Below are 22063 nucleotides of genomic sequence, written 5' to 3' on the forward strand. Positions count from 1 at the left end.
CCCGCAGCCCCCATCGCTGCTTTGCAGTTCAAATAAAGACGCCGAGTTTCGTGACGTTTCCAAGTACCTTCCCGAAAAAAACAGAACAAACCCGCTTAAATAGGTGGCGTGCAACGCCCAGAGGGATTTTAAGGAACACGGGACGCAGCTTTTCAGAGCGTTTTACCGTCGCGATTCAATTCTCCGCGGCCCTGCGGGGTGGGAGAGCTTTACGGTAACACCACGAGGCCGACTCCTCGCGCGGCCCCGGCAGCTCCGCGCTCCCACGCGGGCACCGCGCGCCCCCTGGCGGCCCCGGGCTGCAGCGCCGCGGAGCCGCGCACCGCGCGTTTCTGCCCAGAGGAAAACGAGGCGCGGGCCGAGGGGAGAGCGGGAGCTTGAAGGACGGCCGCGTCCAGCCCCGGCAACACCGCAACCTGCCCCCCACGCGGCTTCAAGCAGCCACCAAGAACCTTTGGAAGCCTAAGACGAACACTTACTGATGGGCCTAAGAAAAGCCAGCAAACACTGGACCAAAAGGAGGTGACCAGACCGCAGGACTGGTCAGGAAAGCTGCAAGGTAAAGAAAACACACCCCGAGTGTTTGGCACGCAGCGCAGGTACAATAACCACACAAAGTTCAAAGATTTTTCCTCTCTTTATTTAAACACAAATACATTTACAGCATGCAAGTAAGTTAAAACTATACGGCGTCTTCCCCAAACCAATTGTTTTAATGCATCTTAAGTGTACTGAAGTTAAATCATCATATTCCACAGGTAGAATTGTCCTCTCATGTCAAATTTAGAATCACACACAGTAGTGAGTCAGCATTTAAGTTATGCACATAATTCAGTCGTTCACCTGAAATAAATATTATTTCACCGAGCTCCTATCCTAAACGACCTTGTAAAAAATAGGATCTAGAGGAACATAAAAATAAGAACCATTCAAGGACTGCAAGTTTAAATAGCAGTGCTGAACATTCCCTGTAGAGACTGAAGATTAATTTACAAAGAACATTAACATGTCCCGTCCAGCTGAGCTGTGACAGCCAAACCTGAACACAGAAAGGTTTTTTGTTCTGTTTTTGCCTTTTTACATTATAAGAGGCAGTTCTTGGTAAACTCCATAAAAGATTTAAAAAAAAAAGTTTAAATATAAAAAGGTGATGTACACTGAGCTACAGATTAATTACCACTGATTTATTTTTTTTAAACACAGCAATTTTCAGCACCAAAGCCCACAATGATTACCTACAGAAATGAAACCCCCATTCACAGGCACGAGAAAAGAAATCCTGCTTCATCTGAATGCATTGTAAAGAAAGCAGGGTTTTGCTCTTATGATTGCAGATTAATAAATGAAATCCTGGAGTTAATGCAAAGAGAGATCACGGACAGTGCTGATTCCACTATGAGAAACGTTGGTTGGAACAGCTTACCTGTCCCTTCCTTTCCTCAGTGTGCTGCATTTAAAGATGCCCTGAAACAATGAGTGAGGCTGGAGTGTGTGCCTGGCAGCCTTCACCAACAGAAGCCTTAAAAGCTGAAAGCTCCAAAAACAGTGACATTTCTGACTGATACACTCAACCTTTGTAAATCAAACCGTTACAAACTCAGACTACTGTAGATATAGAAAACTAGTGGTTCAAGGTCGAAAGCCTGACTGCACTCCATAATATAAATACTTTGTCTATTTATAATATTTAAGTTGAATGTGAATTCCTGTCTCAACAGACACAGATCTCTGTCCCCACAGTAATTGTGGAATACCCATCAAGAAAATTCCAGCTAATGCTCAGAGTGGTACTAAGCAGGCATGGAAAGCTATCTGAATTCTTCCCGTAACACTCAGTTCCTTCTGTCCCAAAGACTTGATAACTAACTTCTATCCAGAGGCCGTTCTAAAAACCACAGTGGCTAAACCCTATGAATAAGTTAGGCAATTACACTGGAAGAGTTCAAAACCCACATCCAGCACAGTGGGAATATTAGAGCTCAAAAAACCAACCAAACAAAAAACCCCATGTTTCATTTCATCAGCCACTTTACAGGACTTTATTGCAAAGAGAAGAAAAAATATTCAACAACTACGACTTCGGACATCTGATGTATTTACTTACAAACGGATTACAAACACAATTCAGTGTAGTGCTTTGTTCTTTTTAAACGCATCTCTGGGCCTTCCCAACACATCCATTTTAAGAAGTCATATCCTTTATCGGGTGTATCTGAAACTGTCGCTGAAAGTACTTGAAATTGAGTTACAATTTTAGCCCAAAGTTCCAGTACTGTGTACGCAGTGGAATATCGAGTTAGATTTCAGATTGTGCTCATTTCACTACAATAAAACAGCAGAAGTGAACCGTCACAAGTGGAGAGAAATGGCTGAACGGAATGAAGCAGAATGTTTTCACTCCGACTGCGCTGTGCACACTCAGGAGCAGCACAGATGAGACAATCCATCTCTCCTTGGTAAACATCGCTTTCCTCCTAGTACTGTACAGTACTCCATTCCAAATCACCCAATAAATGGGCGACTCAGCCAGCAGCCAGCAGCCCTGCTCTCCTCAGCACACTTCAGTATTCTCAGCCCATACCAAGTTCAGCTGCAATGCCCTACAGCATTCCGAAGGCAAACCGCCACGTTATGCAGAGTGCCGTCCTAGTTCAGCGGGACACGTAGTGTTACGTCAGGTGTGGAAATGAAAATATGCTTAAGCCCTGTTGTACATTCCCTAAGACAATAAAGTGTACACAAAATAAGCTAGAAAACTGGAACTAAGATTTTCTTCATGTACATTCAGCTTGGCACAGTGCAGACTAAATTTAAGACATGAAAGACAAACTGTAATGAGCAGAGCTACGCTTTAACTAACATGTTGTTTTTCAAGACGCCAAAATTGCACTCTAGTTTGTTTGTCTGGGGGAGGGGGGAATTAGTTAGCAGAATTTGTAGAAGGGAAAAGAGCTGTACAGGCCAGGTATCATTTATACATTTTCAAAAAATAATCCTACAGTCCCCAAAGGGAGAGATTATTGTCACGGAATGACTCCCTCTATACGACGCCCAATCCTCCTGGTGCTGCCTTCATCTCTCAGCAACTGCAAATGAGAAAAAGAAAGAAGTGTTTGTGCTTTATAAGTCAAAAAAGCCCAGCTATTTACACTTACAGTAGAGCACATTCACTACTTATACAGCTCTTAAGAGCCCAATTCTTAAACTACTTAAATAAATGCTAATACAACATCTGCTTTAGGATGAGAAATTACGCAACACAAAGTGTTTAAAGCAGTGCTGGCTGTTACCAGTACAAATCTACAGTGAGATAAGCTGATTAACACAATCAAGACAGGATACTGAAAGCAGCAAGAATTGGCTGGATTGTAATGCTATCTCCTCTCTGTTTCCTACAGCTATTGCTACTTCCCCAGGGAAGAGAGAACTGCCTGGGTACCACCCACCCACATCACAGCTGCTGCTCTTCTGGAAGGATGAGGTGGGAACAGATTATTCAGCACCAATCATGCTGAAGTTTGATTTAAGGAATTAACAACTGCCTGACTCCCTCTGCATTTAACAGAGAATATCAAGAATAACCTGTTAAATGTACAGTGGCAGTCTCCATCACGTTCCTACTGTACCAAAAGTTACATCCTAACCAGAAATCCAGATGCTTAGTATCTCTATTAACCCTCAGAAAGAAGGGAAAGGGAACTGGAAAAGACCACTGTTCTGCTCTTAAGTGCTAAACTCAGCTCTATTATACAGCAACAGGTAACACACTTATACTGAAAGAAATGCATGAAAGCTCTACAACTGCTAATATGTTGACAAAGTCTCTTTAATGTCATTGGTTTCTTTGGTCATTTGGTTGTTCTTGCTTTTTCTCTCTTTTTTTTTTTTAATTTAAATCATCACGGAGAGAAAAACAGCGAAGTTTATCTACAAATAGTCCAAAAGTCAAAGTGTTAAGTCTCCTACTTAAATTCCCTATGACCAACGGTGAAAGTTCCTTCTTCAAAAGCAAGATAAAAAGCTCAAAATTCAGTTAGTTATTGGTGATTATATCAAGTATTTTAAGTACCATTAAAGATGTATGACAGTAGCCTCTCTTTCTTTACAGATCTAAAATAGCACTATTTTACCATGAGTATCCACAAGCTCAAGGCATCCACAATAAATGAGGTCAGTCACACCTTCAGATGCCCCTGCACTGGACAGCTGAGCTAGACTGCCTTCACAGTCAAAGTAACTGCAAGATTAGCTTCACCACGTCCAAGTAATAATCAAACATCCATGAATTGCCAGCTCCTGGGTCACTGAAGGTAGATGTTATTCCAAGTTAGATTACATTCCACTTCATCCTCTACCTGAAGAGAGACTGAGCAGAACTAGGTTCCTTTAACTAGTTCTACAGCCTGAGTTTCTTCCCTCAATTAGAGGGAAGGACTTGAAAATACATTCAGCTAACAACAACAAATGAATGAAAACAAGACTAATATAAGCTGCTCTGGAGCTATTCAAAAAGAGAAAGGCCAAGGACTTAAGCACCACACAGTCATGTTAGAAATATTTTCCAACTGAAGATGCAAATAATCTTAACTAAGAACTCCTAGCAGCCATTCACGTTGGAACACTCGAAAGCAAATGCGAGGACAGAGGATGCAGCAAAGCTTTCCTGTTCAGTGGCCAATAAATCAACTACAGTGCAGATATTAACGAAAGAGAGACTTAATATGTGCGTTATTCACCAAATCAGTACCCGACTCAGTTTAATGACCTATGAGATTAGAGATGCAGTCTCAATTTTAGAAGAACATATATTGATTTCAATTACGGTAGCTGTATTTTAATTAAATTTAAATTTATTGGAAAGAGACATTACTTTTTCCATTAAATACTTGCACATGAAACCGAACATAGTTGGTAAAAAGAGCAAGGAAAAAGGGTGAGAATAGGGTCCTCTATTTTATTGCTGAATGCTTTCTGAAGGGAACTACAAAAAAAAATACTAGTAAGCCAAAAGAATGTAAAGTCTCCACTCCCTTCCCAAATACTGGGTATCTGCTGTGGCTACTAAGAATATCCTATTGACTTCTCCTCCTTATAAACATTCTGTTCTTCTGCAACAGAAGTCCAACATTACTGTTTGACAATAAATGCTGGCTGCAGAACAACAGCAGTAGCACTAATGAGATGCACACAGATACTGACTCTCTAACTGTAAATTCTGGGGAAAAAAAAGGTTATGATTATTCACGCGATTTTATGGAGAAGAATGGACAGTAATAAAGCTAACACACAGGCAGCCTAGTTGCACGTGTTCAACAAACCCTTCAAGCCAAACTTACACTTTGTCCTGCCGCCCTCCTCCTCCGCGCAGCGCCACGGGCTGGCTGTTCTGGGTGAATGCACCTCCCCCACGAATTGCACTTGGATGAGTTGGAGAAGCTGCTGGATGCTGGCCAGGACGGATGGGCTTAGCTACATGAAAAGAGACACGACTTACAGGTCTGTATGTAACACTTCCATCATCCCAGTTCACCAATGCTTTATTTTACAGTGTTCTAGAGCGATAATAAAAACTGAATGCATTCTGAATTAAAGGAAAACAAATTTAGGAGATGGTATTTTCAGAACTCGTCAGATTAGCACTGAAAAATAGACACGATTTTCCTTTTATCGTCACAGCTAGAATTATAGCTAACAAAGTTCTTAATAATAACTACCTTCACATGAATTATCTGCTTCACCTAATGGTGTCCTCTTTTCTGTAAGAGCACGGTTTCTTGTCAGGAAGAACTCAATTCATCACTTAAGTTTGGAGCTCAAAAGGAAGTAGCTTTGACAGGCAATCCACACGCTGCATGTGCTTTCATAAACAAACTGTGTCTGCAAGGAGTGTTGCACCAGCTCCTAACACTTCATACCAAACTATATAACCTTACAAAGTTCTGTCACATCAGAATCGTGGAATCATTAAGGTTGGAAAAGACCTCTAAGATCTAGTGCAACCACACACCTAGTGACAACCACACAGATCTAGTGACCCCCACCACCTCTTGGGGCAGTTACAAGTGAAGATGATACCCACCTCACCACAACCTCCTTTCAGGAAGGAGCAGACAGCAACAAGGTCACCCTTGTGCCTCTTTTGCTCCAGGCTAAACAACTGCAGTTCCATCAGCTGCTCTCCCTGATCTTTGTGCTCCAGACCCCTCACAGCTTCACTGCCCTTCTCTGGACACACTCCAGGGCCTCAGTGCCTTCCTTGCAGAGAGGGGCCCAAAACTGAACGCCGTACTCGAGGTGCAGCCTCATCAGAGCTGAATACAAGAGGACAATCACTTCCTTGCTCCTGCTGGCTACACTACTGATACAGGCCAGGACACCATTGCCTGCCTTGGCCACCTGAGCACACTGCTGGCTCACGCTCAGTCAAACATCAAGCACCCCAGATCCTTTTCATCCTCACAACCTTTCATAAGTTCATAAGGTTAGAAAGGACCTATAAGATCATCTAGTCCAACCATCCTCCTATCACTATCTCTACCCAACTACTAAATTAAGTCCTTTAGCACCTCATCTAAACGCTTCTTGAACAGCGCTTTCTTAGTTCTGCTCCAAGTCACTGCTCCAAGCCTGTGGCACTGCATGGGGTTGTGGTGATCTCAGTGCAAGACCCGGCACTTGGTCTTGCTGAACTTCATCCTATTGGCCTTAGCCCATTAATTCATCCTGTCCAGATCCCTCTGTAGGGCCTTCCTACCTTCCCCCAGCTTGGTGTCATCTGCAAACTTACTGATGGTACACTCATCCTGGTTAGAAAAAAAAAGATTTTAAACAGGAGAGGCCCCGGCACCACCCTCTGGGGAACACCACTTGTGCTCAGACACCAGTTGGATTCAACACCATTCACCACCACTCTCTGGCCCTGCCCCTCCAGCCAGTTTTTCATCCAGCAGAGTGTACCTGCCCAAGCCACGGTCTGCCAGCTTCTCTAGGAGAATGCTGTGGGAGACTGTCAAAGGCTTTGCTGAAGTCTAGGTAGGCTGTATCAACAGCCTTTCCATCATCCAGCATGCAGGCCATCTAGGCACAGGAGATGAGGTTGGTCCAATAGGACCTGCCCTTCACAAACCCATGCTGGCTGGCCCTGATCCCTTTCGTTCCATACACGCTGTGCAACTGCACTCAAGGTGATCTGCTTCATAACGCTCCCTGGCACAGAGGTCAGGTTGACATGCCTGCACTTCCCCAGATCCTCCTTATGACTCTTCTTGTAGGTGAGAGTCACTGGAAAGCCTCCAGCCATCTGGGGCCAATCTCTGGTTGCTCAGGAGAGATGGTGGAAAGCAGCCTGGTAATCACAATCCCCAGCTTCCTCAGCACCCTTGTGGCAGTTCAGGTGGAGCAGAAAGTCCCTGTTTCCATTTGAATTGTAGGGGGGGTTATTCTGTTCCCCATCCCAGACTTCCAGGTCAGAAGGCTGAGTACAAATGCAAAGACAACACTGAGAACTTGAACCTTTTCCTTATCCTCAGTCATATTTCCCACTGCACTTGTTAAAGGACAGAGATTCTCCTTGGCTCGCCTCTTACTGTTAATATATTTGTAAAAACACTCACCTTTTACTACAGTGGCCAGGTTGAGCTCATGCTGGGCTTCTGCCTCTCTAGACCAATCCCTGCACATCCTAGCAACTTAGTCATGCTCTCCTTGAGCTGCCTGTCCCTTCTTCCACAGCACATAAACTCTTTTTCTCCAAGAGTTTCTGCAAAAAGTGTTCAGCCACACTGGTCTTCTTCCCTGCCAGCTCATCTTACAGCACAGGGAACAGCCTGCTCCTGCACCTTTCAGACTACCTTCCTGAGGAACATCCAGCCTTCCAAGACTACTCTCTCAAGACTGACTTCCAAGGGACCCTACCTACCAGGGTCCTGTTTTAAGCCTGCCCTCTTGAAAACCAAGGCAGAAGTTTTGCTGATCTCATCAAAAATTTCCTGACTTCGACAAAAACAGAGAACTCCACCATTTTGTGGTTGCTCTGCCCAAAACAGCTCCTGGCCACCATGTTTCCCACCAGTCCTTTGCTGTTTGTGAGCAGCAGCCCAAGCAGGGTACCTCCCTTGGTAGGCTCTCTTACCAGCTGTGTCAGGAAGTTATCTTTTACATGCACTAGAAACCTCACAGACTGCCTCTTCTGCCCTGTTTTGTATTTCCAACACGTATCAGGGAAGGTCAAGTCCCCCATGAGAACAAGGACTGTTGATGGCATGACTTCTGCCAGTTGCTCACAGAATGCCTCACCCATCTCTTCATCTTGGTGGGGGTCTGTTATAGACCTTGCTGATCTTATTCCCAATCCTCACCCACAGGGACTCGACCTTATCCTTTCCAGCCCCAAGCTCTACAACATCAGAACACTCCATAGCACAGAGAGCCATGCCACCACCACTCCTTCTTTGCCTATCCCCATTAAAAAGACGCATTTAGAGTTCAGCAGACAGAGTGGTTATAAAGCAACTACACCAGAGAAACACTCCTCAATTTCTGCTCTACAGGAAACTGATCTCCAGTAGCACAGGCCTTGTTCAATCAGACATCTAAGAACAGGAGGCTTTATACCTGTGATAAACTCACTAGAGAACTGTCTTGTCTTAGATCTCTCAAGACAAAGATAAAGCAGGAAAGCACCAGTCTATGCATCACCACTTAAAGCATCAAACCCGATCCCCAGAAAACACCTTAGTCTGAAACAGCTCTTGATGTACCTGTAGAACACAGATTCAACTCTCATTTCAGTTGTGCCAGAATTTAAGGAAAGTATATTAATTACTGAAGATCCGATAAAGGAAAACGAAAAGGTAGGACCACAGAGTTCCTGCTATTAAAAAAATAAAAAGCAACAGGCACAGGTACCTCCTCCACAGGTCTCTCACACCCTCCTGGCCCTCAGCATTTGACAGTATAGCAGCAGGTGGGAAGGAAGACCATGGGATTATTACTGTTTTCCCACCACGCAATAAGAAAGACTACTAGCTACCACAATTTATTTCATTTTTTGTCTAGGATGGGTCATTGAATACCACATGTTTTGGAGCAAAGAACCAAAAAGGAAATTAAACTGGGGATCTTGGGATGCTAGACTGGGGTTCTGTCTGCACCCTCCTATACAGAATCTAGAGAAAGGAAGACAACTTATGTTATTTTTAAATGCAATGACTTAATCCCTCTTCCTGCCTTGGAATAGCTACTTAGCCTTCAAAATCCTTATGAAATGATGTTAACAGAACTAAGACGTGTGTTCTGTGTATTGTTTTGTTCTAGGAGACAGAACGTATTCAGACTAGAATTCTAGGTAAAACTTTCCCAGCTTATACAACAGATCACAGAAATGAGCCATTTAATAAAAAAAGTAACAAAACACACACACAGCCCAACTGCTAACCATGAGAGAACTTGTGGAACAAAGCACACCATGTCCACATGAGTGGATCCAACTATGTCTGAAAAATACACACTTGCAAGAAAGTAAATCAGGAGAGATGGGAGATTCAGGAGCCAAGGGATTCGTTACTAACCAATTTGTGCAGAATGTCCACGTCTGGCCATATTTTTGGATCTTACAGCTTCCTTTATACGGTCTACTTCCTGCTGATACCGCTTGCGATCACGAGATGCGTTCTCTTTGGCTTCCTTCAGCGCAGACTCCAAAGCTTTAACTCTTTCAGCTGTAGCCCTAAGTCGCTTCTCCAGTTTAGGAAGCTCACAGCGAAGATCTGCGTTATCACGTACCAGCTACAAAAAAAACACATCTATTAATTTCCTGGTTTCTCTCTTCATGAGTAGAGCCAACCAAACAACCACCCCCAGAACAGGCTACCATATGGCATGGTGCAGTATGGCACCTACACTGCTGCGCTTAAACTTTTAGTAAATCTAACAGTTCAGCACTAAGATTGTCATCTGAAAACTTGTTACTGTAGAAATATGCCATCCAACAGACACCTCGTGGTCTGTGAGCTGTCAGAGACAGGCAGGTATCCCACAGACTGAGACACTAACTCAACACCAGCTTCAGCTCTGTCTTTAGTTTAAACACAGCTATATTGTTTCATACCCTCATGCACTTAAGGTACCTATTACATTATTTTATAGGAAAACTTTAGCCTGTTTCATATCAAGAAATACATTCAAGACAATGAAATACTTTCAGGACAGTTACTTCACAACCAATGTGTATTTAGTCACTTCCATAATAATGCAGCTTACATAGTCCATTTGCTTTCAATTAAACTTGAAACTAAGTCTCACTGTACCTGCTTGTGAACCTTTGTAAGCTGTTCAAGATTATTCTCAAGGAAAGAAATCTTCTGTTTTTGTGCAGCACTGCCTCCTGTATCATCCGAGTCAATCTCAGCACTCTGCAGTAACAAAGGCACAGAAAAAGGAGTAGAGATACCGAGTACAAAGCTGAATTCACACATTAAGATCAAAACAGAAAAAAAATACACTGCATACAGATCAATTTCAAACTTAGTTCTGAGCTGAAATGTATGCAACAATTTCAGCAGCACCAAGTATCATTACAGCACCACGTTACCTTTTTCACTCTAGTAGCCAGATCTTGAACAAATAGCTTCCGAAGATTGTGGAGAGTCTGAAGTTCTTTAGCCTACATTGAAGAGGAAAAAAAATAAACTCTGAAAGAAAAAGCAAGTAATTCCATTTCCTTTGGAATATATTTTGATGAGCTTACCACAGTCTCTTCCAAACCCTTTAAATCTTGCCTTGCTTGTTCCCGTCTGTCCTGCATAACCCTAAAAGAGAATACATTCATCCTAAAGCATCTGAGCAAAACTGAGAATGATTTAGCAGACTAGAGTTGCTAACTATATGGTTCTAAAGAAGAACACCTACTTCAGCTGAAGCCCTCACAATTAAGGATTATAACCAACCCATGACACAACAATTCAAATTCACATGGAGCAAGGGAGGAAAGTTGCAAAGACTGAGAGGGAGAGCTCCTAATACGGAATGGATGCAAATAAGTATTTCCAGCTGTCTAAATTATACATTTAAAAATAACTAAAGGAAGATTTTGAGAATAAAGTTCAGTAACACCACTGAAAATCTTACTCTACAAATGCTCTTCTCTTCATCTACCTGTGAATGTGTTAAGTGATACTTTTGGATTTTCTCTTTTTGTTCCACCAACCTCACCTCTACTATATTTGCCAGAGCTTGCATTGTAAGCAATGGAATCTCAGAGCTCCTGATTTCCTACTAAATGTAAAAGGATTGACTGCACTGCTAACGCTCTTGAACATTCCCATCCAGTTACTCTTCTAGACTGCAGCTAAATGATTAAATATCTGAGGTGATAAAATATACTAAAGAATCTGTCAGTATTCTATCCATTTTCCAGACCTCACTGGAATAGTAGTAGACACCTTATACAACTATTTGAGTCAATAAAATGTGAATAATCAGCACTATTTCTGGCCTGTGCTTTGCCAGCACTTTCCTGATGTGCAACGGAAAATAACTGGATTGAAAGAGCAGGACACAATATCAAATGAATTTCTAATGCTTCCTGCAGATCTTTGGAAGAGCAAAAAGTTCCTAAAATAGCAAGTCCCTTAAAGGGATCAATGCTACATACTCCTTTTATTATCCTGTAAATTAAAATAAGAAACAAGACCGTGGTATGTTTATTAAATCTTTTATGACAAGGAAATCTATCGTAACTGATGCTGAGTGGTATACAGAATAAATAAGGTTGACTTAAGACCACACTATTATTCAGACTTTAGTCCCTTCAATCAACAACGCATTTCACAGTAAAGGTCCTGTAAGAACATGCTGATTATTGCTTATTCACACAGACAGTCCATTTGAACTTCTACGGCTTCAATCTGAACTCCCTAACGAGTGAAATCACACAAGAACTAGAAAGGATCTTTTACAACACTAATGCAAGTCTCTCCTAGTCTTACAGCATGCAAAACTCAGCTGTAAAATGTGAATTACTCCATCATGAGCATATTAACACTAAAAAACACTGGGCCTTCTGTCACATAAATCTACGACACATTTGCATCCTTCATGACTTTACTTCCAACTTTATATACTAAGGTGGTGAAAAAGGTTCTAAGAAATTAAATTCAAGGTGGCTCTGGAACCTCCTTTTAAAAAACTTATCTTCATAGGGTGAAAGCAACTTCAACATCATATCAGGCTACTAGTTAAAAAACAGTTCCTCCACACATCTGTTTTATGTGAGATTATCACTTACGTAAGCTCATGCAGTTTTCTACTTTTCTCCTGATCAGTCGCTTTCAACTTCTCGTGCTCAACTCTAAGACGTTCCTGCTCAAGCATCATCTTCTGATTTTGGCTGAAGACAAAGTAAATTATTAGATGTATTTTTGAAAGGATGGGAAAGCAATACACACATCTTTGATATCTATTTAAATTCAGTTAAAGCAGAAAAGGCCTTTGTTGTAGCACTGTCACGACAAGCATCCCAAAATCTATTAAACTGCAAACCAAGTCATGCTATCAATAATTAGTAACTAAGGCCTCTGATATGCTGTCTCAGTGAATCTATCATAAATGTCATCCAGTAACGTGACACTACCAAGGTACTGCTGAAGAAAAACCCTTGCCACTTCCATCCCATCCTACTGTTCCTCTGTATTTGCACAGTCTGGAGTCATTTCCCATTACCAAATGGATGACAATTGCTTACTCTTGGAGTTCAGTGATAAGTTTCTCCTTTGCATCAACTTCATCTCGTAGGCTACTGATTTGTTTCTGATGTGTCTCACGATGGCTCTGAATCTGCTGTTCCACAGCTTGCTGTTAGAAAAAAACAGCATGTATTATATGCTTTGAGAAGCTGTTTAATTTGCTGTGCCTAAAAAAAAAAGAAATTAACTTACCTTCACTTCATTTGCAGTTTGAACCTTATTTAAGTGCTCTTTCTCCATCTCGTGGACTTTTTCTAGTAGAAATAGGAGAAAAGAGAAGACTTTTCAGCCAGGTATCTAGGCTATCACAAGGAAGATGGAGATAGTTCCAAAAGGTGTGGGAGAGGAGGAAAAGGGAATAAGATGCCCATCTACGTATATTATATCAATTAAAAATCAATAACATCTTTAATTTAATCCTACACTTAGCAGTTCAACACAGCAAGTACGCCTTCCTGCTGATTAATTCTGTAAGTTCAGTAGCAAGAAGCTATCTTATAGCTCTGTCCTTCAATCTAGACAGACCAGTTTCTTATTTATCATTACATATTTAACTTGAGGAGGGAGATGGACAGACAGACTACAACAAACTATTCTTACCTTGTGCTCGCAGCTGAACTAGTTCTTCATTAAGAGAATCCACAGACTCTTCTAGTTGTCTCTTTTTCTGTTCTACATTCTGAAGATACTCAGTCAATGACTTGATCTTGGCTTCATGCTTGTAGAATGAAAAGATTCATTCAGAACAAGGTATCACAGAATTACATCTATATAAACACTCTGTACTTTTTTTTTTCTAAAAAAGTAACCTGGTCACAAAACAAAAATGGTGCAAACTAAAGCTCTAAGAAGAATGTGACTTTGTGAATAGACCTGTTACAGCCTGTTAGAATGTCTTGCATTCATGTTGCTTAACTGAGTGAAGTTCATTTTTGGCTGGGAGATGTGTCTGAATGTTAAATACTATCAGAATAAAGGGGCTCACTGCATCTAGAAAACTGCACAGAAATATATACCTTCTGATACAAAAGGGATGATCTGTATATAACCCAAGATACAAAGAAAAAACTACACATATAGTCACAATTTTGATAGTGGTTAGAAGTCACATGGCTCATGTTCTCTAATAACCACAATAAAGTAGCCAGTCATGCAGCATAATTTCATCTGCTATATAGAACTACTGTAATATCACTGCACTAATGTTACCCCTCCCCACTTCCAACTTGCCACATTAGTATGGAGCAATAGATTTGTGAGATCTGTATTTGTAAAGGATTCCATGATGGAGAACATAAAAGATTCTAGTATTTAATACAAATGTTACAAAAGCACTACCAGGCTGCAAACATACTGTGGAAACATCCTATTCAAAAGATTTTTTTTCAAAACAATTATTCAAAAGCACCCAAACTTCAGAGAATCCTATGGATACAGCTGAGTCCTGTAAAGGAACACTCACCTGGGAGATACGGAGTTGACATGCAGCCAACTCCTTCTCATTTTCTTCCATTTTCTTATTGCTTTCAGCCTGAGTGCCTTCCAACTGTTTGCATCGTTTTACCATTGTTTTCACCTCTGATTTCATTTTGCTAATGTACAGCCTTGCAACTGTGAATTCTTCATCTATCATGCCAGTTCCCTCGGGCTGCTGAAAATTGTGGAATTACATTTAAAAAGCTTAGGTACAGAAACAGAATTGAAGATGAAGAAAAGCAACTTAGTCCCTAGCATCCTGGCACCCACCCCAACCAGTAATCACAGCACTTGGGCAACAAAATGACCTTAAATGAACAACCTGGAAGTGTAACATGCTTAAAAGGTTACCTTTAATACCTCACCCCTTACAAGCTTAACTCTTACAAACCTGACTGAGGTATGTACAACTTGCATCTGCAGGTTAACACCAAAAAAGTATTAAATGCTATAACCTAGACTCCTGGAAAAAATTACTTCTGTTTCTGTTCTCTTTTTCTGAGCTGTTTTGTTTGCACAAAGGTAATAGTCACTTACAGCACTGCCTATATTCCTGTCCTACAGTTATCTTCTAGATTAAACTTTATTTCAATTAAATGTTCAATTTTTAAGGTAAGTAACCTCCCAATTGCCACTGCAGGTCCAAGACAATGCCTTTTAAACTGTCATGTTCCTACTAACAGTAGGAATGAAAACAGTATTTCAAATATCATATCTGCTCTCTCTCATCTTCGCACAATTTCTGTTTGGGACCTAGTAAACCATAGAAAAAGCAAGAAATAACCTAATTCTGAATTTACTAATAATGAATACGGCTTCCTACAGTGGTTATTTTTACTGCACTGTGAAAGCTATGAAATCCAGTGTTTGTGTGTAATACATGGCAATAAAAACTGCATTGACTAATTCTTACCTTGACATCATTATTTCCTACTGCAATTCCTATTTCAGCAAGATCTTTTAGTAAGGAGGCCATCATCTCTGTTGCTCGTTTCTTCTGATGGTTAGTCATTTCCTTAAGTTTTTGAAGCTCTGCATCTATACTAGCTAAAGTAACCTGCAGTAAAAATAATTACATTTTAATAAACAATACACAAGTTTTTAGAACTATTTTTATATTACATAATACTGCAACACCAAAACATGGCAGCCAGATCTGGGAATCTGTAAGCACTACTATTACTCTTGAGCAGACCTGCATTTAGTTTGAACTGCTGAGGCTGAAGCAGCTGCAATTCAGCAGCCTGTGTGCTCCAAAGCTGTCTGTTCTTTGTTTACCACTTTTAAAACAAGTCAGACATTTTACAGCAGAACCATTCCAGTGGTGCCAAAGGACAGCTACTGCGTGGGTTTGCTGTGACAGACCAAGAATGACAATGTCTCAATTTTACTTTTATAGCCACCTCTCGGTTTTGTCAACACATCAGCAGCAAAAAACTGCGCAATAATCTCTGGATGCTACTGAGAAGACTAACAGTTTCCACAGATAGTTTCACTAAACATATAAACAAATGCTGACACAGGAAGAAACATTTCAGGACATATCAACCATGAAAGAATTCCCAGATTTTCATACAAGAGAGAAGGGAAGAAAGAAAAAGCCATAGAGAAATGCATCAGCCATTTAGGTAATCCGATCAGGAGTTTTCCAGTAAGTCAAACTCTCCTCTTCCACTCAAGAAAAACCTTGAATTCAAGAAAGATATATAGCTAAGGCAAGACAATGTATATGTTGAAGATTCTCAGTAACTTGTTTATTTTCCTACCGATTTTTGATTGAGTTCATCACTAAGCAGTTCATATTCCTTCGCCTTATCTTCTACTTCCTGAGACTTCTGATCATAATTGACAGCTAATTCTTCAAGAGCTTGTAGCACCTCCTTCACTTCCTCTTTAGAGGCATCATTTTCAGCCTGAAGGCGATTCAACTCAGCTTGCAGATTGTCTTGGTCCCGTCTAGTTGATGCTAGAAGCTACAACATTGGTAGAGATTTAAATTAATAACAAATCATTACCAAGAAAACTGCATTAGTAAGTAAACGTTAATGTTTTGATCTACTGCCTGTATCTACTTTTTTTTTCTATAGCGTCTAGCATAACAAAGTAAGGACATCGAGAACAGGTGCAATGAGATGCAAGGAATAAATAACAGCTCCAGCTTTCTGGAGCTCAACCCATTTTTTTTCTTGCCCAATACGTCAAGTTCTTTTTTTAACTATTACTTTAAAAATAAAAAGTATTTGCCATTTGCTCCAACTTTGTTAAAAGAAACTGATAGGTGTTCACCCATGTAATTAAATTGTACTTGTATTCACATGTTGTCATCGATATTTTGAATATTTCAGTAAGAACATCCTGAAATAACAAAGAGATATCTCCCCGTTTATTAAGGGCCATAAAATTCCACACACGCTCCCTGCTCAAATTCTCTGTCAGTACAGCAATACTGACTAAACAGTAGGAATGATTTCTCACAGTAAATCAAAGTATCTTTGGTTTTGACAAATTGCTAATTTTGTACAAAGATGACAACAGCCTTTGTCTATTTCACAGAACTGCAGAGGTTGGGAGGGGCCTCTTCAGACCATCGAGCCCAACCCCCTTGCAATAGATCTCACAAGTTCCTTTTGTCTTCATGGATACTTAAGATTAAAGTAGACTGGCTCAAGTTTAGAAAAAAGCACAGCATAAGTGGAAAGAATGAAGAGGCAGAGGATTTCAATTCAGACTAAAAAAACCACTGTATAGTAACAAGCCACCATCCTACTCCCTAGTCATGAACTGTGGCCCATAAGACAGAGGCCCATCTCAGACAGTCAAAGAAAAGCAAAATGAAGGTACAAAAGTTAAACTCACCTCCTCCTGATCCAACATTTGTGTTTTCAGTTTTTCTACCAGCTGGCTCTGCTGATTAATTTCTTCATCCTGCAGTTGAAGAAAGACTGTGTTCAAACTGACAAATACCACTGAGAAATATAAACCAATCTTAAGAGAAGGTAGCATCAGGCATCTTTCCATGTCCTCAGATGACTGTACAACTCAATGCAGTAAAAGCAAAAAATCACACATACACCCAGTATATGTATAAAACACTGTGCTCCAAAGACAAAATTTTTCTAACTGCTTTAATAAATCTTCACCAATCTATTTTAAACTTCCAGAAACAATTCAGACTCGATGAGAATTTTTTCTTCTCCATATTTGGTACTGCTGTTTCAATTTTAAATCATTTTCAAATAAAATATGCACTGAATCTAAGTTTTCCCTTCCAGTTCACGTTTTTCTGCTCACTCATTATTTTCCTCCTCCTGGTACAGAATTAGTCCAAACAATCAGCCAGGAACGGTCACCGTCCAGGAAGCAGAAATGCTAGCTGAGATTCTCAAGAACTTTCCTTCTAACTTCCATTTACCTCTCTCCTCCCACCCCACCCCTTCCTGCAATGCACCTCTAAATGCAGTGCAATCTTTCTGCAGTTTCAGCAAAGGGACAAGAGCAACTAAGAAAGGATGCTCATTCTGGATGCAATGAAGCAATTTTAATATCATTTGATCAGAACTTCTGAATTCGAGTAGTTGTTCTGGCAAAAGTTTAAACAACCTGTAATAACAAATGAAGACTGGCAAATGATTATACATAATGCATTTCAAGATGCATTTCAAAGAGATCTTAAACAAGAAAGGCGAACCTTGTCATCCAGTTGTTTGTATAACTTGGCAATTTCCTCCTCACATTTTCTTCTCTCAGCATCAGTGAAATTGCCAGTTACTCCAATTGTGGTAGCTGGTTTATCATTAATAACAGTAATATCCTTGTCCACTGCAAAAGCTTCTAAGTTGGCCTTCTCCTTGTCAAACTGCTCATCAACAGGCACAGTCTCCCCTTAAATAAAGAAATACACTTTATGAAACATTTTTAGCAGTCAGTCATGAAGCATCTTTCACCAAGTACTACCTATTCCCTACTTACAGCACAGCTCCATGGTTAATAAGCATTCAAGTTCATAGCTTCCATGGCAAAAATGACTACTCCATCACCCAGACCACCTCCTGCCTACTGCCCTTTCACAGTTACTCTGCTATAGGCAATAAATCTTAGATCAGAATATCTTCCAGAGCAGTACCTAACTTGCACTGCAGACAGAATCCCCTTCCCCACCCCCAGCCCCTTTGGCAGTCTGTTGTGACAGGTAGCCACATTTACTGATAAACTGATTTGCTTATTTTAAAAAATATTTTCTTTAATGTTTCTATGTTCATTAACGCTTTACTGATGAGAACACTTCACTACCTTCACATTTAAAAAGAGTACCATACAGTAATTTAGGCACTTCTCTGATAAACTGTAAGTAAATTCTGCGTTGTCTTATTACGAAGCATTTTATGCAGCCCCTGGGTGATGTGGGCTCTTCCCAACATTCCTGTATGGTGTGTGAATATTCTGAAAGAATTACACTCAGCATTCCAGGTGTGGTCTCATACCACCTCTACATAACACAGGGAGAGGAAAAATTAAGAAATCAATCCTACCCCTCCCTCAACTTAAGTGAGGCCATTTTTTCTCCTCAGATTTACACTACATTGTGGCGCACAAATTGTCTGTATGACTGCAAAATCATCTTCAAAATAGAAAAATCCAGAACAAAACAATATCTTATCCTACATCTACCAGTTTTATCTTGCATTTTGCCAATCACTTCAATCCAAAAGAATTCAATCATTCAGAGAGAACGGGCACAAATTCTGTACTGTTAGCAATTTCTTTTTCTTGCCTCTAGAAGTGTTTTAGCTATAAACAAGGACAAAATCTTACAATACTAATTTGAATTTGCAATTTTTCGTTTCTGCAATTATAGTATCATTTTTCACTCCCAAATAAATTTTTTTAGAATTTACCTTGATCAAATCCTGCTAGTAAATCAGGCATTGAAGAACCTAACACCAACACACTCTCAGACACCAGTAATCACATACTGGCAAAAAAGTGGCTCCAATTCCAATGAAAAACAGTAAGCTTCAGCATCAGCCTAATATCATAGCATTAATATTCTTATCTGTTTGGCATGGTGTTCTTCATTATTTTTGGAATCCTGCTGAATTACTCTTCATCTCCTTGCCTGAAGACTGCATAACAAAGAAAACTGCTTCTCACCATTCCGCCATCTGTTGAGTTCATTTTCCAGCCACTGTATGGTGTTACGCAGCGTCTTGTTTTTCTCTTTTTCTTTCTCATACTTTTTCTTCCACTGTTCAGCAGTGAGCTCAACATTGACACAGACTGTGTTCTTAATGGTCTTCGCTCTACACAGAAAGAAAGGTCTCTGAAATTGATTTTTTTTTTTTAAAGAAAATAACGGTGAAAGCATGAACAACTCCTTCCTCTTCCAAAAGCTCATCTCTACACCCTGTCTATTCACTATTTTTTGAAGTTAGATTGATACAATTATTACTGGACACAATAATGTAACAGGCATAAAGAAGATGGAAAAAAAAATCTCAAGCCATCAGAGTTGGAAAGCAGCAGCTGTATACTTTCACCTGAACTGGGACAGTGTACAGCTTTGCACAAAGACTAGCATTTATCATTCCCAACAAACATTTCACTAGTGGACACCATAATATTTTCAGGACATAAATCACCTAACTTAAGGAACAGCTCTCAGAAGTCCGATGACTAGATCTGCATTAACCAAAGAGGTGTATGAGCTACGAAGTTCAGATGTATTTCATTCAGGTAATAGATTAAATATAAAGGACTAGTACACCTTTACAAAATTCACATGTTGCTGTTGCAATAGTGATGTACCTCGCTTACGTCAGTAACTCATGTATAACTTCCTACCACCAAAAGACGAAAACAGAAAAAATGTGATTGGTAGATAGCCACCATTAAGACTCCTGTATATATCTGCAAAGCCTCACTGGGAGTAACTACAACCAAAAGGCACAGAGTTTCTTACTAAATTACGTAATATTTACTTAACCTTTAGTTCCTACACTTGAGGGTTTCAGCAGAAACTTAACAACCCCGGAAAGCTGAGTTAAGTCACCACAGTTAGTGTGGTGCATGAGACAGAAATACACTCAAGCAACTCCTGAAGATATAGAGAACAAGGAACAATGGATCTACAGAGCTACAGTTGGAAGACACTTCCTCATACCTGAATGCTGAAAGTATTTCAAGGAAAGGATCTCCTGGATTCACAAAGGAGACCAAACTAGAATTCCACTGCTGCAGTACAGCCATCATTCCACACCTACCAACTACCCACAATCCTACCAGATTTTTAGGAAGTTCTAAAGTCATGTAGACTACTTTCCATAATAAAAATCTTCTCTGAAATAAATTGAAAATTATGTTGTTGAACTAAAATGGAAGAGACATACAGAAAACCAGATCAAGCAAGAGAAACACTGCTGGCTTTCAGAATGGAGGACTGACGAAAGAAAGAAAGTGTTCTGATTAGTTTGGTTTAGGAATCCTGACTGGATAGCTTATTTCTCACTCTGCCTTCATTGCTGAGTTTACTAACAGCAAAATATTACGGTACACTCACTTTTTGCAATCAGCATGAATTTAAGATCTCAAACTACATACTTTAAGAGCTTCAGTGCTTTGTTTATTGGAGAAGGTTTATTTTATCAGCCAGTGTTAGGCGGGACACGCAAGTGCAGCACACACACAGCACTTAGGATTCTCTTATGAAATTCTGTTTCTCATCTCTCTCGTCATTTAAAGCATGCACTCACCTTTGGCCAAACAGAAGAGTAGATTTAGTTTCAGACTCATTGTATGACGATGGAGAACAGCAAATAACAATAGTGGTTCTACAGTTACCTCCTAGCGAATCTTGAAGGATTCTGGTCATTTTGCTATCACGATATGGAACATAGGTCTAGCAAGAAAATGATGAAAGGAATTGGTCAAAGTTTTTTTTTTTTTTTCCCATATTACTTAAAACGTTGAAGAGCTATGCTTTGCTTAGGTATAACTTCATTAAGAAGACAGATTAAATTCCACTTTAATTAACAAAAACATTCAGCTGAACGTGCACAGAGTGATGTGTAACCTTGTTTCTATGCTTGGTAACTTCTAGAGTACAACAAAGCTTTCCATTTGCGTAGCTCCCGTAAGACAATCCCTAAATGCAACTTTCTCATCAATGACAAAACAGCACAAGAACGTTTTATTGCAATGCACTGATGTAACTGGATTAGTTTAAAAGACTCCGTGCACATCACTGTGACCAATGAAGTATTTGTCTATAATATATTGTACAGAAATACAAGCCTCTAACCCTGAAATACAGAAAAGGAGGAAAAAAAAAAAACCAAACCAGAACACTTACACTGCTTTCAGCCAAAGCTGAGATGACATTTCCAAGAGCAGACAAAGACTTGTTGATGTTCTTTGCCTCATCCAGCACAGCACCTTCTGCTCCAGTTTTACTAACCTAAAGCATTTCAGTAAATTACTAAAAGTATCTTCAGAAAAATCACCTTTCACATTTAATACAAAACTTGTATACCAGGTCTTAAAATGGGTAAACTACCATGTATAAGAAGGATATAGTAACACAGAATAAACAGCACAGTGCACATAGTTTCCTTCTTTTCTGACAGCTGAACTGTCATTTTAACAACATTAATCAATATTTAAAAATAAGGAATTTCATACAATTACTGAGTGAAAAATGTAGATATTCCACATCCATTGGCTTTTGACTCCAGTATCTGGCCAGCCAACACTTTTTTTTTCCTCAGATACTGAGACTGAACTCTAGTCTACTTCCCAACCTTCTCCATATTTACAAACCCACAGTGCATAAATGCAAAACAGCTTAG

General features: G+C 40.1%; 1 protein-coding gene across 2 annotated transcripts in view; it reads right to left on the reverse strand.

The window, feature by feature from the left end:
• Window positions 1-2915: 2915 nt before the first annotated feature.
• Window positions 2916-22063, reverse strand: part of KIF5B (kinesin family member 5B) — a 32234-nt gene continuing 13086 nt past the window's right edge. Inside the window, exons 9-26 of one of the 2 annotated variants that reach the window (XM_065731450.1) lie at window positions 21568-21672; window positions 20969-21114; window positions 19371-19519; window positions 17908-18101; window positions 17076-17144; window positions 15986-16192; window positions 15133-15276; window positions 14206-14391; window positions 13344-13461; window positions 12936-12997; window positions 12743-12852; window positions 12287-12388; window positions 10748-10808; window positions 10592-10663; window positions 10308-10412; window positions 9570-9786; window positions 5337-5469; window positions 2916-3086 (exon numbers count right to left, since the gene is read on the reverse strand). In XM_065731450.1, the coding sequence (XP_065587522.1) occupies window positions 3080-3086; window positions 5337-5469; window positions 9570-9786; window positions 10308-10412; window positions 10592-10663; window positions 10748-10808; window positions 12287-12388; window positions 12743-12852; window positions 12936-12997; window positions 13344-13461; window positions 14206-14391; window positions 15133-15276; window positions 15986-16192; window positions 17076-17144; window positions 17908-18101; window positions 19371-19519; window positions 20969-21114; window positions 21568-21672 (2187 nt within the window). In that variant the 3' untranslated portion in view covers window positions 2916-3079. Of the gene's footprint in view, window positions 3087-5336; window positions 5470-9569; window positions 9787-10307; window positions 10413-10591; window positions 10664-10747; window positions 10809-12286; window positions 12389-12742; window positions 12853-12935; window positions 12998-13343; window positions 13462-14205; window positions 14395-15132; window positions 15277-15985; window positions 16193-17075; window positions 17145-17907; window positions 18102-19370; window positions 19520-20968; window positions 21115-21567; window positions 21673-22063 lie in introns of both variants that reach the window. The other variant, XM_065731449.1, reaches the window with a different exon arrangement.

Source organism: Cyrtonyx montezumae, unplaced genomic scaffold (genome assembly GCF_038088225.1).
Source record: "Cyrtonyx montezumae isolate F1298 unplaced genomic scaffold, pur_monq_1.0 scaffold_14, whole genome shotgun sequence".
NCBI lineage: Eukaryota > Metazoa > Chordata > Aves > Galliformes > Odontophoridae > Cyrtonyx > Cyrtonyx montezumae.